The sequence below is a fragment of the Taurulus bubalis genome, assembly GCF_910589615.1.
Source record: "Taurulus bubalis genome assembly, chromosome: 21".
NCBI lineage: Eukaryota > Metazoa > Chordata > Actinopteri > Perciformes > Cottidae > Taurulus > Taurulus bubalis.
The window spans coordinates 6,520,858-6,548,421 of record NC_136609.1 but is presented as its reverse complement, the minus strand read 5'-3'; the positions used below and the strand labels follow the sequence as shown (position 1 = coordinate 6,548,421).

Genomic DNA, 27,564 nt, shown 5'->3' with positions numbered 1-27,564 from the left:
ATATGTACTCAAGAGATATTTGTGATTCATCAATTCATTTTAAGCGCTCTTGATTGTGTTCAAAAACACAGTGAAATTAAAATGTATGTTATAACTACCATGGAGTGTTTGGATTGGAGTAATTGCAGCATCATTATAAGTGAAATTCTTTAAGAAAACTATGCGTTAGGGATTAATGTCTGTTTTGATGCTATAAACCTCCAACTTTTAAACTGCGTCCACACATGAGGGAAATGAAGCCTGAGGCTGCTTTGGTAAGCGGAAATGAATGCTTCTGTCAGCACAGATTCAGACTTGACAACTCTACTGCGGCCCATGGGAACCTGAGCGACTGTTGTCTCTCACCCACATGTAAAGCAATACCTGGAAACCCCCACACACACACCATGATTTCTACCTGTGATTCACTTGTTCTTATCCTTTCTCTGGGACGAGCAGCTGAGCAGGAGGCCGCTTCCACGTCTTGTTTGAGTTTCGATTGAAAGTAGACGCTCAGCTCGGGCCGTGCACGTCTTCAGCGTGATTAAGGGACTGCCATGTGACACAGAAACAGAAAAAGCATTAAGATTGGACTGTGGATGAGCGATCAAGGATTAGAACCAGAAGCGTCTTTAGATCCAAAATCTAGATAGGAGATCAACTCACACAAAGAACCGAGATGCAGATCCGCGTGGTCCAGATTTGGGGTTTCCTGATGACCATTTTGGGCTGGATCTTCGTGGCCTGCACCATGGCCATGGAGGGCTGGAAGATCAGCTCCATCGGGGGCATGGGTGGCTCCTCCATCATCAAGGTGGCCTGGTACTGGTCTAGCCTGTGGAGATCCTGTTTTACAGACTCAACTGCTGTCAGCAACTGCTACGACTACCCCGTGCTCTGGTCTGTGGAGGGTAGGTTACGCCTTTCCCACCCGATCCCAACAAAGCCAATGTGTCTGCATTGGTCGAGACAAATTTGTGTCTTTGTATGTCTCACTGTGCGACTCTAGGCTACATCCAGATCGTGCGAGGCCTGCTGATGGGAGCTCTCTCCCTGGGCATGCTGGGGTTTGTGCTCAGTCTGCTGGGCATGGAGTGCACCTTCATTGGAGGGAAAGACCGGTCAAAGTACAAGAAGATCTATGCCGGCGCATGGTGCCATGTCGTCAGCGGTAATGTCTTGTTTTGATGTATATTCTGCTCTTTACACGCACTATATATATATATATATATATATATATATATATATATATATATATATATATATATATATATATATATATTAATTTTTATAAAATATATATGTAAAAAATATATACAAATATATATACATATACGTTAAAGAAAAAGAAATATATGTATATAAAAAATTATTATATACATATATATATACTGTATATATATACACTATCAGATTATTGTGTGACTTTAAAACTATAATATATACACAAATATATATATATATGTACTGTCTTCGCTAAAGATTGTTGTCAGAAAAGTATTCTTCAGCTTTCCAGCCAGCTTGACATTTATCTCCTCCAGCACCGTATTCTCCAAAGAACAGTGAAGTTGTTGTAGTCGGCAGAATTTAATGTAGAAAATATGTAATAACATTGTAAAACTGAAAAAGAGCACAAACACATGCCTTTGTAAGTACTACACAACAGCACATCCATATGTAGTTCACAGTAAATAAACATCAAACAATACTGTATTCAACAAAATAAATATTCAACTAAACACGTTAATATAACTGTAAATAATAGATGACTTACTGATGTGGCCGAATTTGTGGACTTTAAACCAAGGATTGCAAGCTGATATTCCCTCTCTGTGACCTTATGGGCAAACTGAACTTCCTGTTCCTTATTAGCTCACTTCCTCTTCAGTGCAGCTCTACAAGATCGCCACTAGGTGTTGCTATTGAACGTATAGCATGAACCCAATACATTCGTTCCAACACATATACATATATATATATATATATATATATATATATATATATATATATATATATATATATATATATATATATATATATATATATATATATATATATATATGTATATATATACATATATATATACATATATATATATATACATATATATACACATATATATGTATATATATATATATATATATATATATATATATATATATATATATATATATACATATATACACATATATATGTACATATATACACACATATATATATATACACAAATATGTATACACTAATATATAAAACATATATTGTAGATAAAAAATATATAAAATGTGATAGAAAAAATACATATAGACATAAATATATATATATATATATAATATATATATATATAAAATATATATATATATAAAATATATTTATACAAGATATATATTTAGAAAATAAAAAATAGAAATATATACATAGATATAAGAGAGCATGGACATTTGTGCCAGAGTCTTGAGTCTTGCTCATCATATTATATTTCTGAAGTCTTAATGGTTTCCCCTCAGGTTTCCTGTCCACGTGTGGCTATGCCGTCTATGCGCAGTTCGTCTCAGTGGAATACTTCAACCCGGACTTTAACGGACTCAAGCAAGTCAACGTGACCCGTCTCCTTCAGAACCCCTCTCATGTCATAGTTATGTCATAGTGATGTCACAGTGATGTCACAGCTCTGTCTCCACCCACCAGGTACGACCTCGGCACCCCGATGTTCCTCGGCTGGGTCGGCTCCGCGTTCCAGATGACGGGCGGCTTCTTCTACGTGTGGTCCGTGTGCACGCCGCTGTGCGGGGGAGCGACCACGTGAGCGCACAGCACGCACACGCACGTGATGCAGCATGTATTTATCGCTTTGGGGTAACTTGCTACTGTGTTCCTCTCCCTGCAGGGTGATCAACATCCAGGCCCTGCCGGACCCCGAGCAAAACCAGTTACCCACCGCCCCGCCCGCGTCCGAGGTCACCTCCAAGACCAAACTGTCCTCCGTGTCCGAGCTGTCGTCCAGGTCCGAGGGCTCGGACGTGTCCGGCATCTCCTCGCGATCGGGAGGCTCGTCCAAGACCGGACGCACGGACGTGTCCGGAATCTCGTCGCGATCGGAAACATCCAAACGGACGGACGTGTCTGGAATCTCCTCGCGGTCCGGACGCACGTCCAAGTCCGGACGCGCGGCCAGGCCGGGGCGCTCGTCCAAGGCCGCGAGAACCGCCCGGTCTGCGGGGTCTGCGGGGTCAGTGGGGTCGGGGTCCGCCGTCTCGTCCAGGGCCAGCGCCTCGACGTTGACCGAGTCGAGGAGCAGCGGCAGCGGCCGGACAGTGTCCTCGTTGTCGGGCAGCTCGAGGAGCGGAGGCACGGCGTTCATCAAAAACTCTTATATTTGATTTAATGCAGGTGACGGACAATTATTAATAAATATGACGGTCGGATGTTCTGAGGCTTTTCTATTCAATTTATTAATCTGCTGAATTAATAGTTTTATATATATTTTTTTTTAAATCCTGCAAATGTCATGAAAACTAATCTTGAAAAACAAAACAATGTGTCATCAAAAGGTAACTTGGCTGACTGTTTCATGTAAAGCTGTTTCTCTTCGCTCTCTGTTTCCTGAGGAAGATATTTACCAGCATGGTGTTCATGTTGATTCATTTGCAGATGATGCACTGTTATTCTGTAACACCTTCTGGATAGAGTGAGAAAACTGAATTAAAACTTAGTTTGAGATCATCTTTAGCAAATGTAAAAAAATGAACAAACTTGTGATAAATGATGACTTTAGGAATAATACATAATAATTATGTAAACGATAAGAACAAATATGTCCTTCTGTTGCATTAATATTACATGAGGTTTGATTTGGGACATGTGTTACTGACATTATTTGAATAAAACAAAAAATTATTGTCTATTTTCTTTTTTTGTTTGTTTGTTTACAGCAACTATATTGTCATGTAAAGTGTCATTTTATATTTGATTTTGAACACCTTCTGGGTTGGGCTTAAAAAAGGTAAAGAGAATTCTAAGCATATGGGAAATACATTCAAAAATTGTAGGTCTACTTATTTACAGACCACAATTTGCATTATAGCAAAGGTAGGATTCATGCATTTTCAGACATAATAGCTCAGCCTGCTTTAATTTTGACCAGTAAAGAAAAAAAAAAGTGTTTATTATGAGTCCCCCGACTTAACGGAAGTGCATAACTGAACCACGGCCCCTTTAACGTGCTGAATATCTGTCAGACATATACTCACAATGCATCCGTGTCGTGGTAATAATAATATTCTTTATATATTGACGATACCGTGGGCCAAAAAGATCTAACAGGGCGAAAATAAGAGAAGGGTTGTGGTTAGAATAAAGCAGCAAAAAAAAAAAAATAGACCATAACTAAACACAATATTGAAAAATGTTGTTGTGTTGTAATTTATGAATTGTGGCCCATCAGGGAGTTGAAGGGGGAGACATCAGGGGTCTGCTGATCGTTGGCCTCTGCTTCATCTGCTTCCCATCTCCTTCGTCTTGTTGTTGTTTTCTCTGCCTCCGGCTTTCCCTCATGCAGGCGTTTCAGTCGTGGCCGGCTATTGTTTATACATAAACAGAGTGGTTGCAGTTTTATATTTATCTTTTACACAGCAAAGCAAATCCATCAAAAATGAAGTAATTTTGAATAAGTTATGCTCTATGTTTTGTCACCTTCACGTGTGCAGATCCAGTTTGCGATTACAACCGTTAAGCGTTTTGAGATATTTGATTAAATAAATAGAAATAAAATAAAAATGTTGATACAACAGTAAACCACAACGCAAGGGGTTAACTAATGTGGTGGAGCACGGGCCAGGGATACGTAATCCTCCACCTGCTGGGAACGTGAAGGATGCTTACGAGGCAAAACCGTCTCAAAAAAGATAGGAAGATAAGATGAGTCCCAGCGACACAGGGGAAGAGCTCAGTCCGGATTCCCACGGTGAGGGAGCTGCTCCAACTATTGCTCTCTAACCCACCCGGACAGTTTCACCACCCGAGGACTCGCCATGAACTACCGGACGGTGGTGATGTACATGGAGATCGGCTGCTTCGTCTCCTGCCTGTGCGGCTGGATCCTGGTGTGCTCCACGCTCCCCACGGAGTACTGGACCTTCTCTGAGGTGGGCAGCATCGTGCTAACCACCTCCAACTACTACTCCAACCTGTGGAGGGACTGCATCTCGGACACCACAGGGGTGTCCGACTGCAAGGACTACCCCTCCTTGCTGGCGCTGCCTGGTAAAGACACTCAGGAAACGACAGAATATCAATACGAGTTACCTTTTTTGTGTATGAAAATTATATATATATATATAAAAAAAAAAAAAACTATTGATATTGATGCATCAAAAAAACAGCTGTATTTCAGTGTCACCTGATTTCTTCCAGCCTTCCTACAAGCCTGCCGGGCGCTCGCCATCTGCTCCGTTATCACCGGGTTCTTCGGAGGCGTCCTCGCCCTCGTCGGGATGAAATGCACCAGAATCGGTGGGTCGGAGATCGCCAACGCGAGGGTGACCTTCGCGGCCGGTATAACCTACCTGGTTTCAGGTAAAGACGTAATCAGTCTTCAGATGTTTGCTGTGGGTTAAACCTGTGCAAAGGGTTCTGCCCTCAGGATGTGTTGAGTAAGGCCTAGTTTCTGTTAGGGTTCTGCGGGATGATCACCTACTCGTGGTGGGCCAACAAAGTCATCACGGAGTTCTTGGACCCAAATTTCCGGGCACAGAAGTGAGTACCCTTTGAAGCAGTGGTCATCATTACAAGCGATACCCAGGAATGGGGGATGAAACTAACCGTAACTCTTGATGTACCTGAATACTTGCTGTTCAGATTTGAACTGGGAGCGGCCGTTTTCATTGGCTGGGGAGGCTCCATCCTTCTCCTCTCTGGAGGGACAGTGCTGACTTACTTCTCTGGAAAAGAAGGTCTCCCAAAAACGTAAATATACAATCTGTCATGTTTTACTTAAAACCGTTGTTTTGCCTCTATATTTATGATCAGGAGTGGCTTCATTGGGTACCATAACAAAGCCCCAAAACTGTAAGGGAAGAAAAATAGATGCCGCCACCACACATCTCCTATTTCCATGATGTCAACAGGTCTACGGCAAGGCCACGGAGGCCGGCCACTTACGCCACCGCCCGGACCAGACGGACCTACATGCTGCCCGGGTCGTCCTCCAGAGTGACTCTGGGGCCGCCGCTGTTTTATGAAGGCAGGAGGAGCCGAGCGAGCCCTGCGGCAACGAAGAGCAGACTGACCTTCAACAGGGACAGCTTTGTCTGAGGGCGGGGCCTGAGAACATTGGCTTAAAAGACTTAAAAACTGTTTGACATTTTGAGAAATACATTGATTTTGCTTTCTTCTTGCTCAAAACGAGACGAGAAGATCAATACTACTGTTGTGTCCGTACGTTCAATATGAAGCGAGAGACAGCGTTCCGGTAGCTTAGCTTATCATAAAGACTGGAAGTTAGAGAAACAGCTAGCCTGGCTCCATCTGAAAGTAACACAATTGGACTCCTTGCACCTCTAAAGCTCAATAATCAACACGTTATAATGTATTTGTTTAGTTTGAGACAGAGCTAGGCTAGCTGTTTACCCCTATGCCTAATCTTTAAACTAAACTAAGCTATGCTAAACTATGCTAAGCTAAGCAGCGGCTAGCTCCAGCTTTATATCTCACGCAAAGTCATGAGTGGTATCCATCTTCTCGTCTAACCCTCGCCAAGAAAACACAAATGCAGATTTCCCAAAAATCCCCAACTATTCCTATAAATCGTGTAATGCATGCACACATTTTGTTACTAAAGCAAAGCTTGGTAATCCAGATCCTGCAATAAGTATTCATAGTCGTTTTTTTTGCCTTTCACCATGGAGCATCTGCTGTCTGTTAACCCTTTGATTCTTTCCAGTCTGCTTTGTTTGTTTGAAACCGGCTGAAAGGCTCAGTGCAAAAGAAGAAACATTCAACATAATGCACTCCCTTCCAGCGCGATGTCATCATAGCGTGCGACACAACTTAGTATTTGTTTACAAATCTGGATAAAATGAAGAGTTCTTCGTACCTTATTCACCTCGCCTGAGCTTTCTGGTTGTCTGGCATTACTCAGGGTTGTGTCTTGGGTTTCTTTTTGTACAGTGTTGATCAGTCTTGGGACTTATAGATCGCCATGCATACTATGTGTACAAAACTTTACCAACATCTTTTTGTAAAATTACTCCTTTTTAAAAATGTTTTGTCTTCTTGATAAAAGATTGTCTTTAACGGCGTGCCTATTGGGGTTCCTTTCTTTGGTACTTTGTAGCTTCATAATTCAGAGTTCTTCATTTGCACCTGAACTTCCGCCGAGGGGCCAGAAGATGGCACTCCAACGACTGGTAATGTTTTGCATAGTCCGTAAGTCATGGTACTCCCCCATAAGACCCAGCTGCTCATATTACAAATGAGTGTCGCGGTTGCTGTCAGCAGTGGTGTAGTCCCGGGTATACGCAGGTATACGGCGTATACCCACTTATTTTTCAGTCAGCATTGCGTATACCCACTTCTCAACAGTGTAACGAGTAACAAGTTACAAAGTAACGGATTACAGTAACGTAGTTACTTTTATAGGTAACGAAGTAAAGTAACGCATTACACTCAAAATATTGGTAACTACACTACTTTACTAGACCTCAGTAACGCGCGTTCCTACGTTACTCAAGACATTTGTACCAGTCCGAAAGGTTCTCTTTTAGCGGCGCGCGAGTCACACGACACTTCCTGCATGAACAGTCTATCACAGAACTCGATCTGAGTGATTTGAGTGACGTAGCTGCTGGTGCGTAGAAGGAGGGAAGCGGAGAATGGAGGAGACGGAGACGGAGTGCTCGGATCCAACTGGGAGGTTCTCTTCTGGTTCCCTAGGATTAAGGATATTGCAAAGCAATACAACACTCAATACCATCAAGTGCACCTGTCTGTAATGACGTGGAGCTTCTAATGAGCACCAAGACACGTCTGGTATGAACGGAATCACTTTACTGGTGAACTGCAGTATTACAACTGTTAAAGCGATTGAGAACGCGCTCTTGCACTCGACATGTATATATTTTCCACACGTAACATCAACATTAGTTAGCGTCAACAAGCACGTATCATTGTACTTTCTGCCTTCAAAGTAAAAGCACTTCCTGTTTACATGCTCTTCACAATAAGAGTAAATCATGTAATAAAACAAGTTACAACACTGTGGAAAGGCTTTTCAGCCTGGGCAGTATTGTTCTGACCCCAAGGAGGAACAGGCTGTCGGATAAAAGATTCAAGAGACTTTTACTCATGCGATACAATCGCTATTTTGAAGAATAGAGAAAAATGATAAACTTCATAGGATATAGTGCACTTTCTGTTTATTTAGGCAAAGATGAAGTGGATTTTCTGTTTATTTAATTGCATTTTCTGTTTCTATTTTATGGGAAAAAGTGGCATTAATTGTTCTATTTTTCTTAAACCACTACAATGATTCCTATAACAAGCTGGTTTTGTTCTTAGGAGTAGGCCCCCATTTGGTTTAGTGGGGTCTCATGTTTCCAAAAGCCTGTTTTCAATGTGTTATGCTGTTTGACCTGAATGTCCCCACCATACACAGCCTCTTGTATCCTGTTGTTTGTCGATTTTAAAGTCTGTGTCTGTGGACCCTGGACCGAAATCCAATTATTATTTCCGAATTATTAACTGTTGATGGATCGCTTCTATTTCACCGGCGCAGCTTTTCCTGCCTTTGCGGCTCTCGTTCAGCGGTCCAGGAAACATACGCCTTGTAAATCCTCTCACACACTCGACCAATCACATGTGTGTATTCCGTTAAGCCCCGCCCTCGACTCTTGTGCCGTATTCACACACATGGAGCGACAGGAGAGAGATCAGATAGTTGAAAAAAGTATGTGAATCAGAGAAGTTATTTCACTTGGCGCTCCAAAAAGAGAAATGTGGGCCGCTTAACCAGAGCCTTTAACCAAGAATGGAGAGACTGTTATAAGTTTATTATTCCCACAATCAGTTCAAGAGCAGTACGACTCATGTTCAGCGATATTAACATCAGCGATGTGAAGCGCCACTACGAGACAAAGCACACGGACCGACTCGCATCCGAAATTAAGGCACAGAAAAATAAACCTAAAAGCCCAATTATGATCAGAACCCTAACACATGAATTAATATGATCACAGAACCCTAATACATGAACTAACTGACCAACAATAATGTTTACAGAGGAGAAATGAGCTGAAACAAGTGGTTTAATAACCAGGTAAAGGCCCTGCACACACATTTCTCTTTTTAGATGACAAGAATATAATATCTTTTGATCTCTTTTGATTGACATCATTTGACGCCAGAATAAACTGAATTTGAAGCTGCATGACAATTCAGTTAAATTCATATTTCTAAAATTAACAACTTTATTTTATTTATTGAATTAATTTACATAGTCTGTATGTATTATTAGATAATGTATTATTTATAATTATTCCAGTTAAATGGGAAATCTGTAATAATTAATATTATAGATGTTAATTAATTTAACTTTATTAAATTTGACAGTCATTTGTTGACACTATTCAGACGTTATAACTGTTGGCTACTTCAATACATATATCACAAAATCATATAGCACAAATGTGTTGTACTACTACTACTATGTGTTGTAATACTGTAATATGAGCACTTATTTAGAAATCCAGCACTGGGTTGAGAGTCACTGTGTTTTTCATGGATATGTTGTAAAATGTATATATTTGTGTTCATTGTTAACTAGATATTGTTGTTTTGTAACACATCGTTTTTAATATATTGTTGAATTATTTGAATGATGATATTCAATATTTGCGGTGATATTTGTATATATCTCAAGAGGTATGCTAAAATAGTGTTCAGCTGTTGAAAACCTTTTTTTTCAGTTTTAGGACTTTGCACTTTTGAGTTTATCTAATTGGTTTTGATGTGTGGAAGAGGATGATTTGTGTTTTTAATTTAAAGTGAAACATGAACAAAGATAATAATAATAATAATAATAATAAATTAAATTTGGAGGCGCCTTTCAAGGCACCCAAGGTCACCTTACAATTACAATAAAATAATATAGGGTAAAAGATAAGCATAAAAGATATAAACAACAGTCAAACAGAGCATCAACATAAAAACAAGTGAGGTGCACAGGGACCAGTTATAGTGTGTATGCCAGTTTGAACAGATGAGTTTTGAGTTGAGAACAGCTGGTTCAGCACCGGGTTTTTTCAGGATAGGTGTGATGGCAGCCAGTTTGAGAGTGGGGGGTACAGTACCAGTGGTGAGAGAGGAGTTAATTATGTTGGTGATCATGGATCAATGGATGGCAGACGGGCTTTGACAAGGGAGGTGGGAAGAGGATCGAGCTGACAGGTCACCACCTGTCAGCTCGATCCTGTGTGTTGATTGGGTTGGAATAGTGTGAAGATTTAGCAGTGGTGAGGGCTTTCTTGTAGTGATGAAGGTGGTCCAAGTACATTTGGCTGTGTACCGTGAAACCAGTCTTTTTGTCGAGTCGCTCCGGTCGACGGCCAGTAGCTTTGAGCTGGCGGAGCTCTGGTGTGAACCAGGGAGCAGTGTGTGTAAATGAGACTGAGTGACTTTTCAGGGGGGCCAGGATGATGAGGGCAGAGGAGAGGCAATTATTGTAGTGAATTACAAGGTCAGCCAGGGAGGATGCTGGGGGAGGGCTGGGGTAAGAGCTGATAAGGGTGGAGAGATCTGTGGTGTCGATATGTTTGATGTTCCTGAAGGAGATGGTCCGTTGTTCTTTGGCTTTGTGTAGTTGGGTATGAATGTCAAAAAGTACAGCTTTGTGGTCTGAAATGGGGAAATCAGTGACATCAATGTTAGTGGGAGTGATGTCAGCACAACAGACTAAGTCGAGTATATGACCTTTGTTATGGGTTGGGAGGTTGACATATTGTATAATACCGAGACAGTCCAGGAGTGATGTGAAGTCTTTGGACCAGAAGGAGCGGATGTTTGTGTTGCTGTTGTGTTGAGTGTATTGAAAGTTCCGTCCAGAGCCACGGTGGATGCATCTTGGTCGTTTGAGAATGTAGTGGTGGAATGCAAGCTGAGGTGGGGGGGGGGGGGGGGGGGGGTGTCCCTTGAGAAGGTCCGGAGACGTAACATCTCCGTTGCCGAGTAACGGAGCGGCAGAGATGCGCTCATGAGAGTCAAACATAGCGCAATCCAAAGCAGCAGATTAAAGCTCCACATGATGTGAGATCGGGAGCGACGTAATCCAGCGGCAGATGGTCCAGGTGATAATGGTGAAGCCATGGAGCCAGCGCAGCTGGGGCAGAGGAGCGGAGCGCTCCGGCCGTAGCTTCGCTGGAGACGGGGAAACCAGCTGGACGGCGTCGGAGATTAGCAGCAGGCTAGCCAGTCGGCAGGCGCAGGTGAACGTCCAGGAGAGCTGGCAGGGCGACAGCGGACCAGTCCGAACGGGTGTGCTTCGTGGGGCAGACCAGAGCAGGTTGTCCAGCCGCAGAGTGCGGAGATGAGCCACAGGAGTCCCACACAGGTGAACCCTGTACCGACGAGGCTAGCTTCTGGCTAACGAGTGGCGAGGTATCAGACAGGTAGAAACTGTCCAACCGCTGTTTCGGTATTGGCTGAGAGAACCAAGCCAAATCCAGCAGACGGATTTAAAGTCAAAATATTCACACAAGACAATCCTCATCAATTAATCCGAAACTTAAAAAAGAAAGAAAGACGAAAACACCGGAGGAGGCGCGGCAGCAACTTGCCAGCGGACCCTCTCACCAGCCAGGTGTGTCCAATCCAATCAATCTGTCAGCTGTGCTTTCAAGATGTATGGTCTAATTCAGTTTTGAAGTCATTTATTTAAATAAATGTTAAAACTGTGTTTGCCTATGTTATACTCATGCATAACACCACCTGTGTAGGGCCAGTAATATCTGCTCCAGGTGAAGTAATGTTAGTTTCATAATAGTACCACACTCTGGCCTACACTATGTTTTGTAAATTAGCTGTTCCAAGAGACAGTTTACAAAAGAAACTACTGGTCTATATGGACAACTTGCAAGGCGAGAGAATAGTTGTCCAATGTTGTGTGGAGGGAGTAAGGATAAGAAATAGTTCACTCAAATTGCATAATTATGTAGTTGTCTCTTACCAGTCTGTGGGTCAGTATTGGGTACCACTACACCACTGGCTGTCAGCCAGTCAGAATAGAGCCTGGACATCGGAGCGGCTCTGGCTTCTTAAAAAGCGCTCCGGATGGGTTAAAATGTCAAGGACACGCCTGATTGAAATCAAGTTGGAAGCTTGTACGTCTGCTGTGAACGTAGCCAAACCGCACTGCATTCATTTGAATGAAAATCTACGAGATTAGCACTTTAAATGAATGCATTAACAGCGAGTGTACTTTAGGTATCAAAAAGTTAAATTAATCATTATGCAGAATTGCCCGTCAGCATATTATTTTCATATACTTTGGGTATATCAATCTGCAAAGCTGTACTTTTTATGTTGTTGTTGGTCGAGGTAATTTAAACTACTTCCTTCCTGTTTTAGTTAGATCCTCTTTAATGAATTGATCACGTTTTGTATGTAACTCTGATAATTATTGTTATTCAGAAACACGGAAATATGCACGATGACTGAATGACCGTGACATCTGCACACCGTTTATCCAGGATTTGTTTTGTGGTTTTAGAGACTTCTGTACAGAATTTTTACTTGAAATACTTATTTCAGATTTTATTTCATGTATTGAACTCAATAATAAACAAATATGTTTATGCTTAGTTGAAGAAATAAATATTTTTTCCACTCAATTCCACATAGAGATTTTATTGCTCGTATATATATTTTCTATACAAAAATCAGGCAATATAAAATTTGGAGTACAAAATTTGACACAAACTAAATAAGCATCTCGTTTGGAGTGTGGTTTATATTTCAAATGAATATACCAAATAAAAAAAAACCTTAAAAGGTCACATGGCTGACTGAGGTCTTCATGGCTGTGCTTCTACGTCTCCTTATTGCTATTTAAATGTCCTCGGAGTCGCTGATGTCGCTGAGGGAGCACAGGCTGCTCTTCAGGGTGCTTCCTGTTCCGGCGTCGGTCAGACCTGTCGGGGGCGAGAGACGGCAGCGTTTACGGCACTGCTTCACAAGCGGGAGGAGTCGAAAACAATCATAATCGTCGTCATCATCATCATCATCATCATCATCATACCTAATACGCCATGGGAATCCACGTCCAAACGGAAACGCTCCGGGCTTAGAGATGCAACTGGGATTTTTTTTACTTTAACTATGGTTGTAAAAAGTGTGGAGGAATACTTTTTCTGTCTATCTGTTTTGTCTTCCTGACTGAGTGAAGGAGAGAGGCTCTTCCTCCGAGTGTGCGTGAATATGTAAGCATCTATTTTCATGCGAGAGACACTGACCTGATTTGGCCCCTTTTCCCGTGGAGGTCCCCCACACGCTGGTGCTGGGCGAGTCCAGGCTCTTCCTCGCTGGTCCGGGGCCCTGAGCGGGTTTAGCCGTTTTCCGTCTGTCCTCTGAGGACACTGTCCAGTCGCTGCTCTCCTCGTGGTCCTCGTACTGTCACAGCGCACACACACACATACAATATCAAATGAGTTAGCAACATTGGAGGCCAAAGCGACCGTGTGCGCGCACACACACACACACACACACACACACACACACACACACACACACACACACACACACACACACACACACACACACACACGAGTTAGCAACATTGGAGGCCAAAGCGACCGTGTGCGCGCGCACACACACACACACACACACACACACACACACACACACACACACACACACACGAGTTAGCAACATTGGAGGCCAAAGCGACCGTGTGCACACACACACACACACACACACTATATCAAATGAGTTAGCAACATTGGCGGCCAAAGCGACCGTGTGCGCACGCACACACACACACACACACACACACACACACACACACACACACACACACACACACACACACACACACACACACACACACACGAGTTAGCAACATTGGAGGCCAAAGCGACCGTGTGCACACACACACACACACACACACTATATCAAATGAGTTAGCAACATTGGCGGCCAAAGCGACCGTGTGCGCACACACACACACACACACACACACACACACACACACACACACACACACACACACACACACACACACACACACACACACACACACACACACACACACACACTATGAAGTGAATCTCACCTTGAACTCCTGGACCTCGTCCTTCCTCTCTGGTAGGACGCTGACGCCCCCTGCTGGTTTCTTTACCGCTCGCTCTGCGAACTGCTTCTCAATTTTTCGAGTCAGGTCCTGGATTTTGTTCTCTAAAAGAATTTGAATTAACAATACATTATATGTCTTTTTTTTTATAATATCTGATTGTTTCTTTGATTTTCAATTTTGTATAGACCGTGTTTACATAGTATGGAGTACAAACTAAATAACTACAAAGTATTCTTCAAGAAGGCCACAAATTTACATTTAACTTTTGGCCAATCCCATTATATGAATAACAAACGATATAAAGATATGAGGGCAATTTAAGTAGTAGTTTAGCAAGTACCTTTGCCCTAACAGACCAATAAGGTTTTCATTACAAAAGCTTAAAGAGCCCCTGATTCCTCTCCAAACCTTTATATCTTATACCTCGTGTATTAAAATCTGAACATGGACAAAAAACATAATCGTCAGTTGACCTCGCAAAACACGGTAGTAGACAAAAAAAAAACCTCTTCTGAGCTTAGCATCGTTGGTACATTTTAGTTTAATTCCTGAATCCCGGCGAATCAGAGCAACCATACGATAAATGATAAACTAAACTAAAATAAACACATGGACTCTGGTAAAGACTGCCAGACTTAAAGTGTATCATGTTGGTCAATATGGAAACACATATATTATCACGATAGGGTTTGCGCCGGCGGTTCGGATGCTGAACAACTTGCCTTTGCCAAAGTTAGTCTTGTCCACGTTGCCGTTCTGGTCTTTGAAACTCTGGAGACGGTTCGGGTCAATCTCCTGCAGCTCGCTGACATCCGACCACTCGTCATCGTCGCTCTCCATCTGTACAAATGCCGTCCTGGCCGCGCCACCCGCCGAGCCCCGGGCCTGCTGGGGGTTGGAGGCGAAGGACTGCCGGGCTTGAGCCTGCCTGGACTGGACTGGACTGGCTTTGCTTGCTTTAGGCTGTGGCGATTTCGCCCGCTGGTGTTTTTGGTGCCGACGTTCTTTCTCGACATCCATGTCCTCTTCGTTCCGTGACTTCTCATCTGAACTGAAAGGGGGGGTTGAGAATCACAGACAGTGTATTACTAATCCGCCAACAGTCCTTTTACCGCTTGTATTTTTCTATAAACTCCATCTACTGTCGTAATACTTCAACTTTATTACAAACATTCATGAAATTTGCTCTCTGCATTCAACCCATCCATAGCAATTTAGCTGAGAAGCGCCTAGGGAGGTAGTTAGTTTTATTTATTTTGTTATCAGCTACTTTGACCCTGAAGAGGCACGAGACCTGATGGCATGATACAAATGTCGGCCTAACAACAACACGTCCTGTAACTGAGGCCTGTTATTTTATATGTTAGCAGCACTGCAGTATGTTCAATTAACTAGTAAACTAGCTGCTTCTCTTTATCTCTATCTACTTTGTGGCAACACTGCCAAAATAGTTTTGTCGTAGTTTTGTTTCATTCACATCTTTAGTATACGTACTGTATACTTTTCTCCCTACTTGGATGTGAAGCTCCTCTGAGGGGTCTTGGGTGTAGATGTCTTGGGCTGGGTGGTGGTCCTGGCCCTCGGCACCGGCTGGGGGGTCTTGGGCTGCTTGACAGCAGGGCCGGACACCACCTGGGTCGCCCGAGAGGGCAGGCTGCTGGACCGGGGTCGGATCTGTAGCACTGCGCACACACGAAAGATATGATAGTCACACGGGTGGAAACAAGCTGGCTAGACTTTCCCTGCAGTTCACAGAGGTATGATCGTGGTTGTTATCGGTGTGTGGGGCAGAGTAAGAAGTAGGGGGGATGATGTCATGCTCTAAGAGGCTTTCCGATGACTCGCCTTGAACCAACTGCCTGGCTCTGGTCTGTGAATCAGGGGCTGGCTGGTTGCCTCTTCTCTCGTCCAGCTTCTGCTCCATGGTGCTGGTGATCTCCTCCCGTTGGCGCCAGTAGTCGGGCCCCTTGGCAATGCTCTCCCGCAACTTGGCCGTGATGGAGCGTAACTCTTTGTCCTTCAGACCACTCTGATCCTGAGAAAAAGGTTGATTTAAAAATAACAAAAAAAAAAACAGGTTGAGTAAAAGAACATTTAAGAGCATTTTATTTTCGGTTGCGTGCCGTGCAATACTATTTCAGCCGTGAACGTACAGGCTTGACTCCCAGGTTCTCCAGCTTCTCCACGATGGTCTGCTCCAGAGCCCGCCGTATCTCCTTCTTGATGTTGGGGTTCCTTTTCAGAGCGCTGGTGGTCACCCTCGGTTCCTTCTCTGGTGCAGGCTCGGGCCTCCTCTCCGCTGGCCTTCTCCCAGAGAGGCTGCTCGAATCTGTACAAAGAAATCTCACTTTATATAGCCATGGATTTTTTTGTGTTTCAAATAAAATCAGTTTCCAGTTACAGGCAGAGAGGCAAAAATGAAGCAAAGATAAACATGCAGTTGCCAACTTTCACAGCAAGCTCCATGCCAAAGTCGGGTAGATGGATGTGACTGCGAAGGGGCGGGCAGAAGAGGAGAATGTCGACGAGTTTTTTTGCCACGAACAAGGCAACGAGATGACGGATGGGTGTAATGATCCGCCACGCTGACACGGCAGGCGTCAACGAACGGCACAGACATTGAGCTTACTTTTCGAAAAGTGTGGACCGAGATCATCGCAGTCCACACTCGAAGGGGAGGTTTGATCATTTGAAGTGAGGTTGTATGAGCTACTTCTCCGCAGTCAGTGTGTTACTACAGTAGATAAAGAAGTAGCTCACATAACCCCACTTCAAAACATCAAAACTATCCCTTTAAGGGCAATGCGGCCCACTGATGCATCCATGCAGACGGCATGCAGTCGACTCGGCTCTGTTGGTCTTATTGCCCGTTTTACCTTTCTCCTCTTCTGACAGCTCCTGTATAGGATCCAGCTTAGGAGCAGAGACTGGCTCCTCTAGTAGGACAGCACATGAGGTCAAAGGTCATTAAGCATGGAGATCCGTCATGCATAAAAAGCACATGCTCGGCCGCTCTGGGAGGGGCAAGTTTTTTTTTATATCCTACTTTTCTCATGGCGGCTGGTTTCTGCTGACTTACCGAGCACGACTCTCTTTGGTCTCGGCTCCGGAGCGGGCGCACTGACCATCACTGGAAAACAGAGAACACGGAGAACATGGTGAACACGGTACATGCCGGTTCCTTCAGTGAAAAACCTTTTCAAGTGAAAAAAGAATCCTTACCTGGTACTTCCACTATTTTTGTGGGTGGATTAGAGGATATGTTCCTCACCTGGAAGTTGAAAAAAAAATAAAAAAAAATAAAATACTTTTATTATATTTGGTCTTTTTGTGAAGGAATCATTTTGAAAGAAGTCGGGAAGGAATGGAACCAACTTTCATCGATCACTGCATGTGTGGAAAACTACCATAGTTTTGTACTATCCAACATGGAAGCAGATGCGTGATGGTAAAAGGCCGATATTTGTCTGACTTCTTTATCAAAACAACGGGAGTATGTAAACAGAGACGCTAGCGGCTCAAGAAGTGTCTGCCCCCAGAATTCGGGGACCTGTAGTATTAAACTGCACTTAGGAAAATGTGGCGCGATTCCAGGAAAAGCGCCGGCTTCCTGTCAGATATACAGTATCATCATGTCTCAATACAGGATGTCCTGAATGAGCCTCGCTTCCTTCCCGACATAATGTGCGAGTGCGACTCTGCGCTAACCTGCTCCCTCAAAGCCTCGATGGTCTGATCCCTCTTCTGCAGCCTCCTGTCCGTCTCTTGCTGCAGCCGCTGGCTGCTCTCCTGGTGCTCGGACATGGACGACTGCATTCGACTCACCTCGTTCAGCAGCTGGAAAACGGCGGGGGACAAGATGCCTTTTTACAGCTTCGGAAAAATCTCAAACTGAAGCTTGTTCAATTTTAAAAGCAAGTTGAATTTCTTTGATAATTTAATTTCCCCCAAAAATTGGAAAACAACGGAATCTATACAGCCATCTTACCAATATTGGAGAAAAAGAAACGTTAACAATGATGTGGTTTTCAAACGGTGTGGCTTTGGCGATCGTTGAGAGAAAACATGCTTTTTAATCCCTACGCCGGGTTTCGGGCTTCACAGGATTGACGACATAATGATGACGACGGATGATAAAACGTACCTGGTTCTTCTCAGCCTTTCGTTGGTCCTCCATCTCCTGCAGCCTGGATGCCCACTTTTTCTCCTAGAAGAGAATATTTTTGCACTCAAAACATTTCATCGATTGTAGATTGTTTAAAACAATACCTCTCCTCTCTTCGACACAGACCCGTTTTTTCAGTTGGTGTTCCATCTTTTGTATCTGCAGCTCTTTGCAGTTGTCAAGATCTCTCTCTGGCTGTGAAACGGGGCTGGCTGTTTTTTCCTGCTTGGCTGTCTGATTCTGATTTGCTTCCTATGAATTAGGATACATGTAAGATCATAAAACCGGTATGAATGAAACATATCCTGAAGGGATATTCCATTCAAGTATCCTTTTCCGTACATTAAGAGCCTGAATATTTCGGGTGGAAAGAACCTCCATCTCCCTGCGCATGCCATCCCTGATGTCCTCCATCTTCTGGTTCATGCGCGCCATCTCCTCGACCTTGAAGCGGTCCAGTTCTCTCTGGTGCAGGGACTGCTGTTCTTTCTCCTGGAATCACAGAGCTCAGTCACCACGAAACCACAAAAGGGCTGACAGTTAACCCCAAAATCTAAAATAGATGGTCTGGTTTTTCCTACCCAAGTGGTTTTGGCTTGCAAGTCCAGCTGCTGCTGAACAACCTGCTCCTTCAGGCTGCTGATCTCCGATTTGAGTCTTTCGATCTGCGATCTCTTATCGGTACACTCTGTTAGGACGTTGAAAGAAGAAAAAAAAAATTGTTTATGTTACGATACAATGGGAGGGAATGTTCCATATTTCACCTGCAAATACCTCTTCTCATCCCTTAAATAGTCTCTAAACGGATCAGCAAACCTGCTCCACCTACCGATGTCATACTCGTCGGGGTGACGGCGCTGCAGGTGACTCTGGAGGAACGAGGGATTGAGGAAGGATTTATCACAATGTGGACACTGAAAGAAACAAACATGTTTTTTTTAAATCAGGTGTTAATACATCAACATGTGCATTTTTTTGACAGAGATTGACAGTTTAGATGAGATGCTGGTCCGATTTGGATGATGACTCATACCAGAGCTCAAAAACCGCTGCTAGTGAAGAAAACACACACACACACACACACACAGACTTCAGGCATGCGTTTCCTCACTGACGGATAGAGCGAGTGACGCTGATTCGCTCCTTGTGGCAGGCGTCGGCACAACCCAGCTCACTAACACTGAACTAGAATAGATGCAGCCTGTGACACACACACACACACACACACACACACACACACACACACACACACACACTACATTGAACTCTGCAGCTCACTGCGCCTGTGACTTCATTCAACCTGCTGCTGCTGCTACTGATATCTTGTCACACCATATGGAAGCCAATAGTGGAATGAAATTAGCCCCCACGCCGTGTGTGTGTGTGTGTTTTTGTGTGTGTGTGTGAGATTTCGGTACATGTGCACCGACGTCAAGCAGCAAACGTCAAAGGTCCTCAAAGGACACAAATGCGTCGCCTCTCTATCAATTATTGAGCCACCTCTGTTAGCTGAGCTGCTAGCGCACACCTAGCAACCACATGCTGTCAAGACACACTAGGTCTGTTGCCGTGGCGACCGCTCGGCTGGGTCACCGGCAGCCGTACACCTGGAGAGCAGAGGGAGTTTTTTTGTGTTGATTCGTGCTATAAATAACGACGCCACCTCACCCAATAACATTTACCAACAAATGGATCCGACAGATGGACCAAACAGCGTCTCGTGGACACAAACACCTTCAAGGATGTGTGTGTGTGTGTGTGTGTGTGTGTGTGTGTGAGAGAGAGGGTGGGGGAGGTGGGAGTCAGTCGGTTGTCTTGATTACCGCTCTTGTCACGCTTTTGTAAGTGGATTAAAAGAAAAAAACTAATTGCCACCAAATGACACCATCTGTTCTGCGGCTCTCCATCCTATTCTTCCAGCCTGTAGACAAAGCTCATTATAACCACACCACAACAAGGCGGCCATGGCAGCTTTTACAGCACAACCACAACAAACAACCTTTTCAGAACCAATAATATCTTCTTTTTTTAACCCCTCCAGGAAAAGCACAAAGCCGGAGTGGTGAATAGACCTTGGGAACAATGACAGCGTGGGAGGAGGAGGAGGGAAGCGGGTGGGGGCGATGGAGCTGGACGTCTGCTTGCTAAACATTTGTGAAATGCAAATGGTGACTGATCCCCCCCCACCCCCCCAGAGTGAACGTTTAGCATGTCAGCGGTACCTTCTGGCCACTGACGATTTGTGGAACGAGCATTAACTGCTGGGTGGAGATGATTTTCTTCCTCTGCTTGAGCTCGGCAGTCATCATCTTCACCTTGTCCTTCTGCTGGGTGAGCAGCTGCTCGTGCTCCCTGCCGGCGGCCTCCACCCGCTCCTCCTGCTCCTTCTGCTTGGCGAGTAGCTGCTCGTGCTCCCTGCCGGCGGCCGTCAGCCGCTCCTCCAACGCACGCAGGCTGTGGGTGAGGGACTCCTGGCAGTGCAGGAGCCACTCCACCGTGAGCTGAGCCAGCTTCAGGAGCTTGATGAGAGTCGGGTCCACGGGGCTCTGGCACCGCTGGCACCGCTCGCCGTCCAGGCTGCAAAAGGTCACGCCGTTGATGTGCTCCTGCAGGACGTCCAGGTCCAGCTGGCTCGCCACCAGGTCGATGTCCACGGCATTGATTCGCCGCCAGTCCACGCTCTCCCGGCGCGGGCGGAAGTGGAACGGGAGGAAGGCGGCGCCGCTGGACGGAGTCATGTCGCTCACCAGCGGAGTCATTCCCCGCTGGCTGAGCGGGGAATTCAGGAGGGTTGGGATCCCCGCCGACGAGTGGGTCCCCTGGGCGTCACCAGTGAACGGGTAGTATGCCCCTTCGTGAAATGGCTGGAACAAAGAGAGGTTTTAAATGCTCATGTAAAAAATAGATGCATTACAAACTGTAGCACATGCCCTATATGCTCTACACAGTCACAGGGAGAGGGAGAAGAGGCGTTACCATGGAGACAGAGACGAGCGTCCTTTCCTTAAGGGGGAGAGAGAGAGAGAGAGAGCGAGACAGAGAGAGAGAGAGAGAGAGAGAGAGTGAGTGAGTGAGAGATGTTGTCACAACAATGGCTGCAAATCAGCAAACGTTCAACCCCTCGAGTGTGCGGGAGGCGGACTAGTTCCTGCGGGACAGACCGCAGTGCATCCTAACGCTCCTTTACCTGCAAACGAGCACGAGGAGGTTTTTTCCTAGCTAACAGAGCTAATCTCTTATGGCGTCACGTTTCCGAAACAAACGGTTCATGTTGGGGCAGGCTTCTTTTTTTTTTAACCTCTTTCTTGACCTCAACTGAAACAATGGCACACATGCTCGAACTTGTCTGAGCGACACCAAATATGTCTTCCTAAAAAAGGTCTCTACGCTACTTTTACCTACCAAAACGTCTCAAAATTCAGCAAACTAGCGTGCGCGAGCTCGGAACGGCTCCGCGGTTCAAACAGCGAGCTAACGGACATTCCTTTTTCTTTTTTCTTCTTTTTTTTTAGTCAACGTTCACGGCAAAAACTTTTAACACCTTTAACTAAAACTACCGTTACAATACATCAAACACAATACATCATATTTCATGTTGAGTTATGTATTGCAGGACTTCTTTAATATAACTTACCGGAGGGGTTGTATTGTGAAAAGTTGTCTATCTTCGGGACCCCAGGCGATTTGAGGGTGACGTAGCCGTTGGTCTCCACATTCCGAAATCCCTGCTTGCAACAACAAAAAAAAAACAGTCCCAAAGCCAACTGCAATAAACCAATGCTGACTTCCGGTAATTACCTTCAAAGTAAAACGTTGATGATAACGGGACCGTAAAATAAAACAACGAGCGTACACCATGAACTACGTCAACCACATGGTTTGTTTAATTTTAACATCCGGGCACTGCAGATGGAAATCTGGAACATTTACATACAGAAATGTGCAATGTCCCACAACAGTACAATGAATACATGTGTAAGCTAGCTATTATATTGAGTACAGCTCTCTAGGAAGCAGTGTTCTGATGTATGTTTCTGGTGATTTTATTGTGAAGGGAAAAACGGAAGAAGAGGAGAGAGGACATGTTCTAGGGAAGGTGTGTGACGAGAATAAAGCTGGTTGGCGTTTTGTGCAAACTAGAGCATCGTGTTGTTGTTTTCTTAATAATGTGAAGTATGGGCGCAAGATAACCCTCGGCGACACATGTATATAAACAAATACATTTAAACTTTACATTTAGCCATGGAGCCATTTTCTGACATTTCCATTTCCCATTAGACTACGACTATGATTATGTTCCATGTCCTTTAATTTTCTGACTTGATAAATGTTTATATAATGGAATTCTATCTTGAATAAAAAATAAAATAAAACATTTGTAGTATTTATTGAATACAATGTGGATTTATGGTTTCTCTGATCCGATGTGAGGTCCCAGGACAGGGATGTTATGTGTACAGATTGTAAAGCCCTTAAACTAATCACCACATCACCTGAGGAAAAAAAGTACAGCGGTATTATCAGCAAAATGAGGACTCAAAGGTGAATTGCAAGGTCAAAAGGTCACTGGGACTTCCCAAAAAAACACGATTTCCCCCACGAATCGAGAATTTCATAGATGCTAAATATGACAATTTCACACAAACGTCTGATAGGATGAATTAAGGAAGTGTTGACATTTTTGTACAGAGCTATGTAAAAAACTACATCTTGACTGGTCGTTGAAGGCTTATTTCATTTAAATAAAACCTTAAATGGAAAGAGAAGATACATGTAGTGGAGTAAAAATAACAACATCTCTTTCCTCCTCCTTCCTGCGGCAGTGGCTCGAACAAGTTCCTTACTTCACCAGTGGGGGTCAGTAGAGATCTGGTCTCGCTGTGGCTTCATGGAGGAGTGATGGCGACCCTCCTGTCAGGGGGAACGCTGCCTCCTGCTGCTGTGATGGAGAGCAGCTGCAGGAGGCGACACAGTCCCCGCTTTAATGGGGAAGCAACGCGCAGTGGGGTGGATCCACGCACGCGCGTATACGCTGCTTGTATTCCGGGGATCAGTCTCCCTTTTTTTTCTTCTTCTTTCTTCTACGCATAACATTAAAGAATGATTCACATTCAGCACAATGCAGGCGTTGGCTCAGCACTAAACAACCTAAATAAACCTCTGCGCGTAGAGAGTAGCTGTCAAGAAGTGAACTCTCCATCAGACTCCCGCCGCGGTGTGTCGGTTCCCCGGGCCGCGGTCCCTGGACGGCTTCCGTCGAGTCCAGATAAAGAGACTTTAATTCCTCCAGACAGGCGGGCAAGGGGAGGCTCTCCTCCGGGTGAGGACGGGCGTAGGACAGGGTGCGGGCGTTTCTGGGTCCCGGACCCCAAGAACACTCGATTCAAGTTCCAAGGCCGAGAGTTCTCATTTGAAAATAAGTAAAATGGGACCCAAAAAGGCCCTATCAGGTCACAAGGTACAAATCAAGAAAAAACCCATGGTATAAAAAAAAACATGTTTGATATCAAATTAAACATAAAAATCAGGGCTATAATATATAATCCCCATGTACATCCTTTAAACCCAACTCAAACAATACCTAGGATTAGGGGTTAGAGGTTAGGGTTAGGGCTTAAGGGGCTACAGGAGTAAAATACACACACACAGTATTCTGGAGCCTTCCTCTGTATCATAGGGTATCTCTTTTCTCCCTCTTCTCTCTGAGTACTATCTGTCTGGGTCGGACCTGCCTCAGCATTCTCCTCAACATTTGACTCTTCACTCTCCTTAGGCTGTCCCTGACCCTGTGTGACTATCTTCGGTGGTGTATCTCTTTTCTCAATATCTTCCCCCATGTCACAATCTGTCTGAGTCTGGCTATCTGCGCTACCTTTGGTGAGGAATTTCACCAGCCTATGTTTGAGGACTTTTCCTGTCTCGGGATAATACACGTTTATATGCTGGACTATATTTGTCATAGCCTACAAGGATCCCCTTTTTGCATCTAGAATCCAGCTTTTTCTTATCCTGCTGATATACGTAGCATTCAGAGCCAAATATCTTCATGCTAGATAGGTTAGGTGTTTCTCCTGTGAAAACATGGTAAGGTGTCTGCTCTAGCCGTTTACTGTAGCACCTGTTGCGGATTTGAGCTGCTGTCTGTACAGCATATGTCCATAATTGCTTTGGGAGGTTACTCTCCAATAGTATGCATCGAGACATCTCGAATAAGGTTCTCCAACCTCTTTCGGCAGTTCCATTCTGATGAGGTGAGTAGGGTGCACTCTTCTCATGCCTTATCAAGTTACTCCTAAGTAAAGACTGGAACTCCTGCCCGGTAAACTCTGTGCCCGTTATCAGACCTTATCCCAGTGGTTCTTAACCTGGGTTCGATCGAACCCCATTGGTTCGGTGAGTCACTCTCAGGGGTTCGGCAGGGGTCAAGACACACACAGTATAGCCCGGTTCACACTAGCAATGTTGGGCCGCAACACACAATTTTTCTTCTTTTCGTCACATTGATTTGCAGTAAATACTCATTGAGTTATGTTTTTGTGTGAAATTCATATTTTGTTGATTTTGTTCTTTGAACACAGTGATTTTGTGTGCAACTGATGCATGGTTCATTTTGTGCACTAACAAAATATATACCTATGTTTTGAAGAAATCATATTTTATTTTTCCAATTACGAAGGGTTCGGTGAATGCACTGATGAAGCTTGCAGGGTTCAGTACCTCCAATAAGGTTAAGAACCACTGCCTTATGCACTTTATCTTTCCATATGGAGCTACATCTGCTATGAATTTTTCAGTAGCTTTTGTCGTGTCACTCTTTGATTTAATAAAGTATGGAAAAATCATCCCACTGTAATCATCAGTAAATGCTATTGCATATCTGTATCCATCTTTATCTGCTGGTTCTATCGGACCGCACAGGTCTGTGTGTACTAGTTCTAATACGGTGTTAGCTTGTCTGTTTCTGTTGCCTGTGTGTTTCTACTTTGTGTAAACTTGCCTGTGTGCATATTTCAGTTTTGGTTGGACTTGTCCTTGACTTGTCATTGACTTCCCTTTTATAGACATCCCTTCAACCACCTTTTCTAATTTTGCAACATCATCAAAATTACAATGACCAAGTATCCTATGCCACGTTTGAATGTCATGACAACCATACACTTCATCAACATGTTCATCCTCTACAGTGCTAAGGTAATACAGCCTACCATACATGTCCATTTTGAACATGGTACCATCCTTGTGGACCAGCCAGTCATTACCGTCCTTGAAGCGGACCTCAGCTCCATTGGCTGTCGCTGCTTTGACTGAAAAGAGGTTTTGTGAAAACGATGCGATGTAGAGTGCTTGCTTGAGCCTCGTTTTCACCCGTCGTCCCTCGCTGTCCAGCAAGTAGACTTTGGCTTTTTTCACATGGTCACGGCCTTGTCCTCGTCTGCGTCCCCTTCCTCGCTGTGGTGTGTCCCATTTTCGTTCCTCTCTTCTCACCTGGTAACCGTCAGGACATGCCCTGGCCATGTGTCCCTTTTTACCGCACGTGTAGCACAGCTACACTACGCTATCAGCCATGTCCATTTTTTTCCCTCTTCGACATTCACGTCACTTTTCCCATATTTTTCAGTACTCTCGTAACTTTGCAGTTTTGTTTTAAACTCGCCGAACGTTACAGTATCACTTGTCTGAGTGATGTACACGATGAATGGCTTGTATGAATCAGGTAGTCCTTTTACTACTTTAGCCATCTGAAGCCCATCACTAATATGCTCCTCTGCTCTTCTCAATGACGTGAATATATTCTCTGCTCGAATAATATAGTCTGTGACCGCTTCATTGTTCGCCTTATGGCGCGAGGAAAGTTCACAATCCAAACTCACAATGCGGGGTTTGTCCTTTCCCGCATAGTGCTCGCGAAGAATATTCATTGCTTTTCTTCCGTCACGGTTTGCGTCCCTCATTACCAATGACAAGCTCTTGTTGTCTAGACATTGCACTAGTTCTGCATATCCCTCACCGTTCTCTTCCTCGTCATCCTCTGCTATCTCCGGGACTTCCGAGATAATTTCTCTGAGGCGACGTAACTCCATGTGTGTGAGAAACCTCGTTTCCCAGAGCTCGTAATTTTTCTCATCACCGTCGAATAAAAGTCGAATAAAAGTCGAATAAAAGTCGAATAAAAGTCTGAACCACCTTTGGCCTGATTGACTGGGCCCATAACCTCCGTTATTACAGTCACCAAGTGGTTAGCTAGTAGCTCCTAGTAGCTAGCATTCACGGGAGAAAAAGGACAGACTACCATCGTCTCTTTGGTCTGGGAACTCACACTGACCGTTTATTCTGCGCATGCGCACAACAGCACAGCCAGTCCCACGTGACATCACTGCACAGGCCACTCAACATGGCTTTGCTACTCATATAAGGAATATGCTCAACACACACACACACACACACACACACACACACACACACACACACACACACACACACACACACACGGCTTTGCTACTCATATAAGGAATATGCTCAACACACACACACACACACACACACACACACACACACACACACACACACACACACACACACACACACGGCTTTGCTACTCATATAAGGAATATGCTCAACACACACACACACACACACACACACACACACACACACACGGCTTTGCTACTCATATAAGGAATATGCTCAACACACACACACACACACACACACACACACACACACACACACACACACACACACACACACACGGCTTTGCTACTCATATAAGGAATATGCTCAACACACACACACACACACACACACGCACGTGCAAAAAGTTGCTGCGCTGCATTAGTCATGTGGCAAAAAAAACAACAGAAAAAGAAAAAGTAGCAGTGTAGCTGTGTGGAGGAAGAGGAGCAGACCTCTTGAGATGAGTAAGCACGGCCCTACACTCAATTTACTGCTTGATTTATGAGTTCATTTCCTGCGCGGGGTCCTGGGGCGGTATATCTCCTCCATAGGAGCAGCGGGCCCCCAGGAGACCCCGCGCGGCTCTCGCCACTCTGGGCCTCGGCGCGACTATAAATAATGGCCACTG

At 44.3% G+C, this 27,564-nt stretch overlaps 3 protein-coding genes across 3 annotated transcripts; 2 read left to right on the top strand and 1 right to left on the bottom strand.

The window, feature by feature from the left end:
* Positions 1–658: 658 nt before the first annotated feature.
* cldn10e (claudin 10e) lies at positions 659–3,356 on the top strand (the record flags this gene model as incomplete). Its single annotated transcript, XM_079236837.1, has 5 exons — positions 659–890; positions 989–1,150; positions 2,484–2,565; positions 2,665–2,778; positions 2,864–3,356. 5 exons carry the CDS (start codon positions 659–661, stop codon positions 3,354–3,356), a joined length of 1,083 nt encoding a protein of 360 aa, XP_079092963.1.
* A 1,650-nt stretch (positions 3,357–5,006) lies between these two features.
* Positions 5,007–6,288, top strand: LOC306753160 (claudin-10-like; the record flags this gene model as incomplete). Its single annotated transcript, XM_079237013.1, has 5 exons — positions 5,007–5,238; positions 5,389–5,550; positions 5,649–5,730; positions 5,833–5,940; positions 6,102–6,288. 5 exons carry the CDS (start codon positions 5,007–5,009, stop codon positions 6,286–6,288), a joined length of 771 nt encoding a protein of 256 aa, XP_079093139.1.
* Positions 6,289–12,912: 6,624 nt separating this feature from the next.
* On the bottom strand, positions 12,913–25,997 carry dzip1 (DAZ interacting zinc finger protein 1; the record flags this gene model as incomplete). The annotated part of the gene is made up of 18 exons (XM_079236834.1): positions 12,913–13,157; positions 13,479–13,635; positions 14,297–14,418; positions 15,040–15,368; positions 15,831–15,999; positions 16,163–16,352; positions 16,471–16,646; positions 17,194–17,253; positions 17,397–17,447; positions 17,540–17,588; positions 18,026–18,154; positions 18,462–18,524; positions 18,609–18,734; positions 18,825–18,974; positions 19,064–19,170; positions 19,312–19,396; positions 20,705–21,346; positions 25,968–25,997. The coding sequence occupies 18 exons, from the start codon at positions 25,995–25,997 to the stop codon at positions 13,075–13,077; spliced, it is 2,718 nt and encodes a 905-aa protein (XP_079092960.1). The 3' UTR covers positions 12,913–13,074.
* Between the last annotated feature and the right edge of the window lie 1,567 nt (positions 25,998–27,564).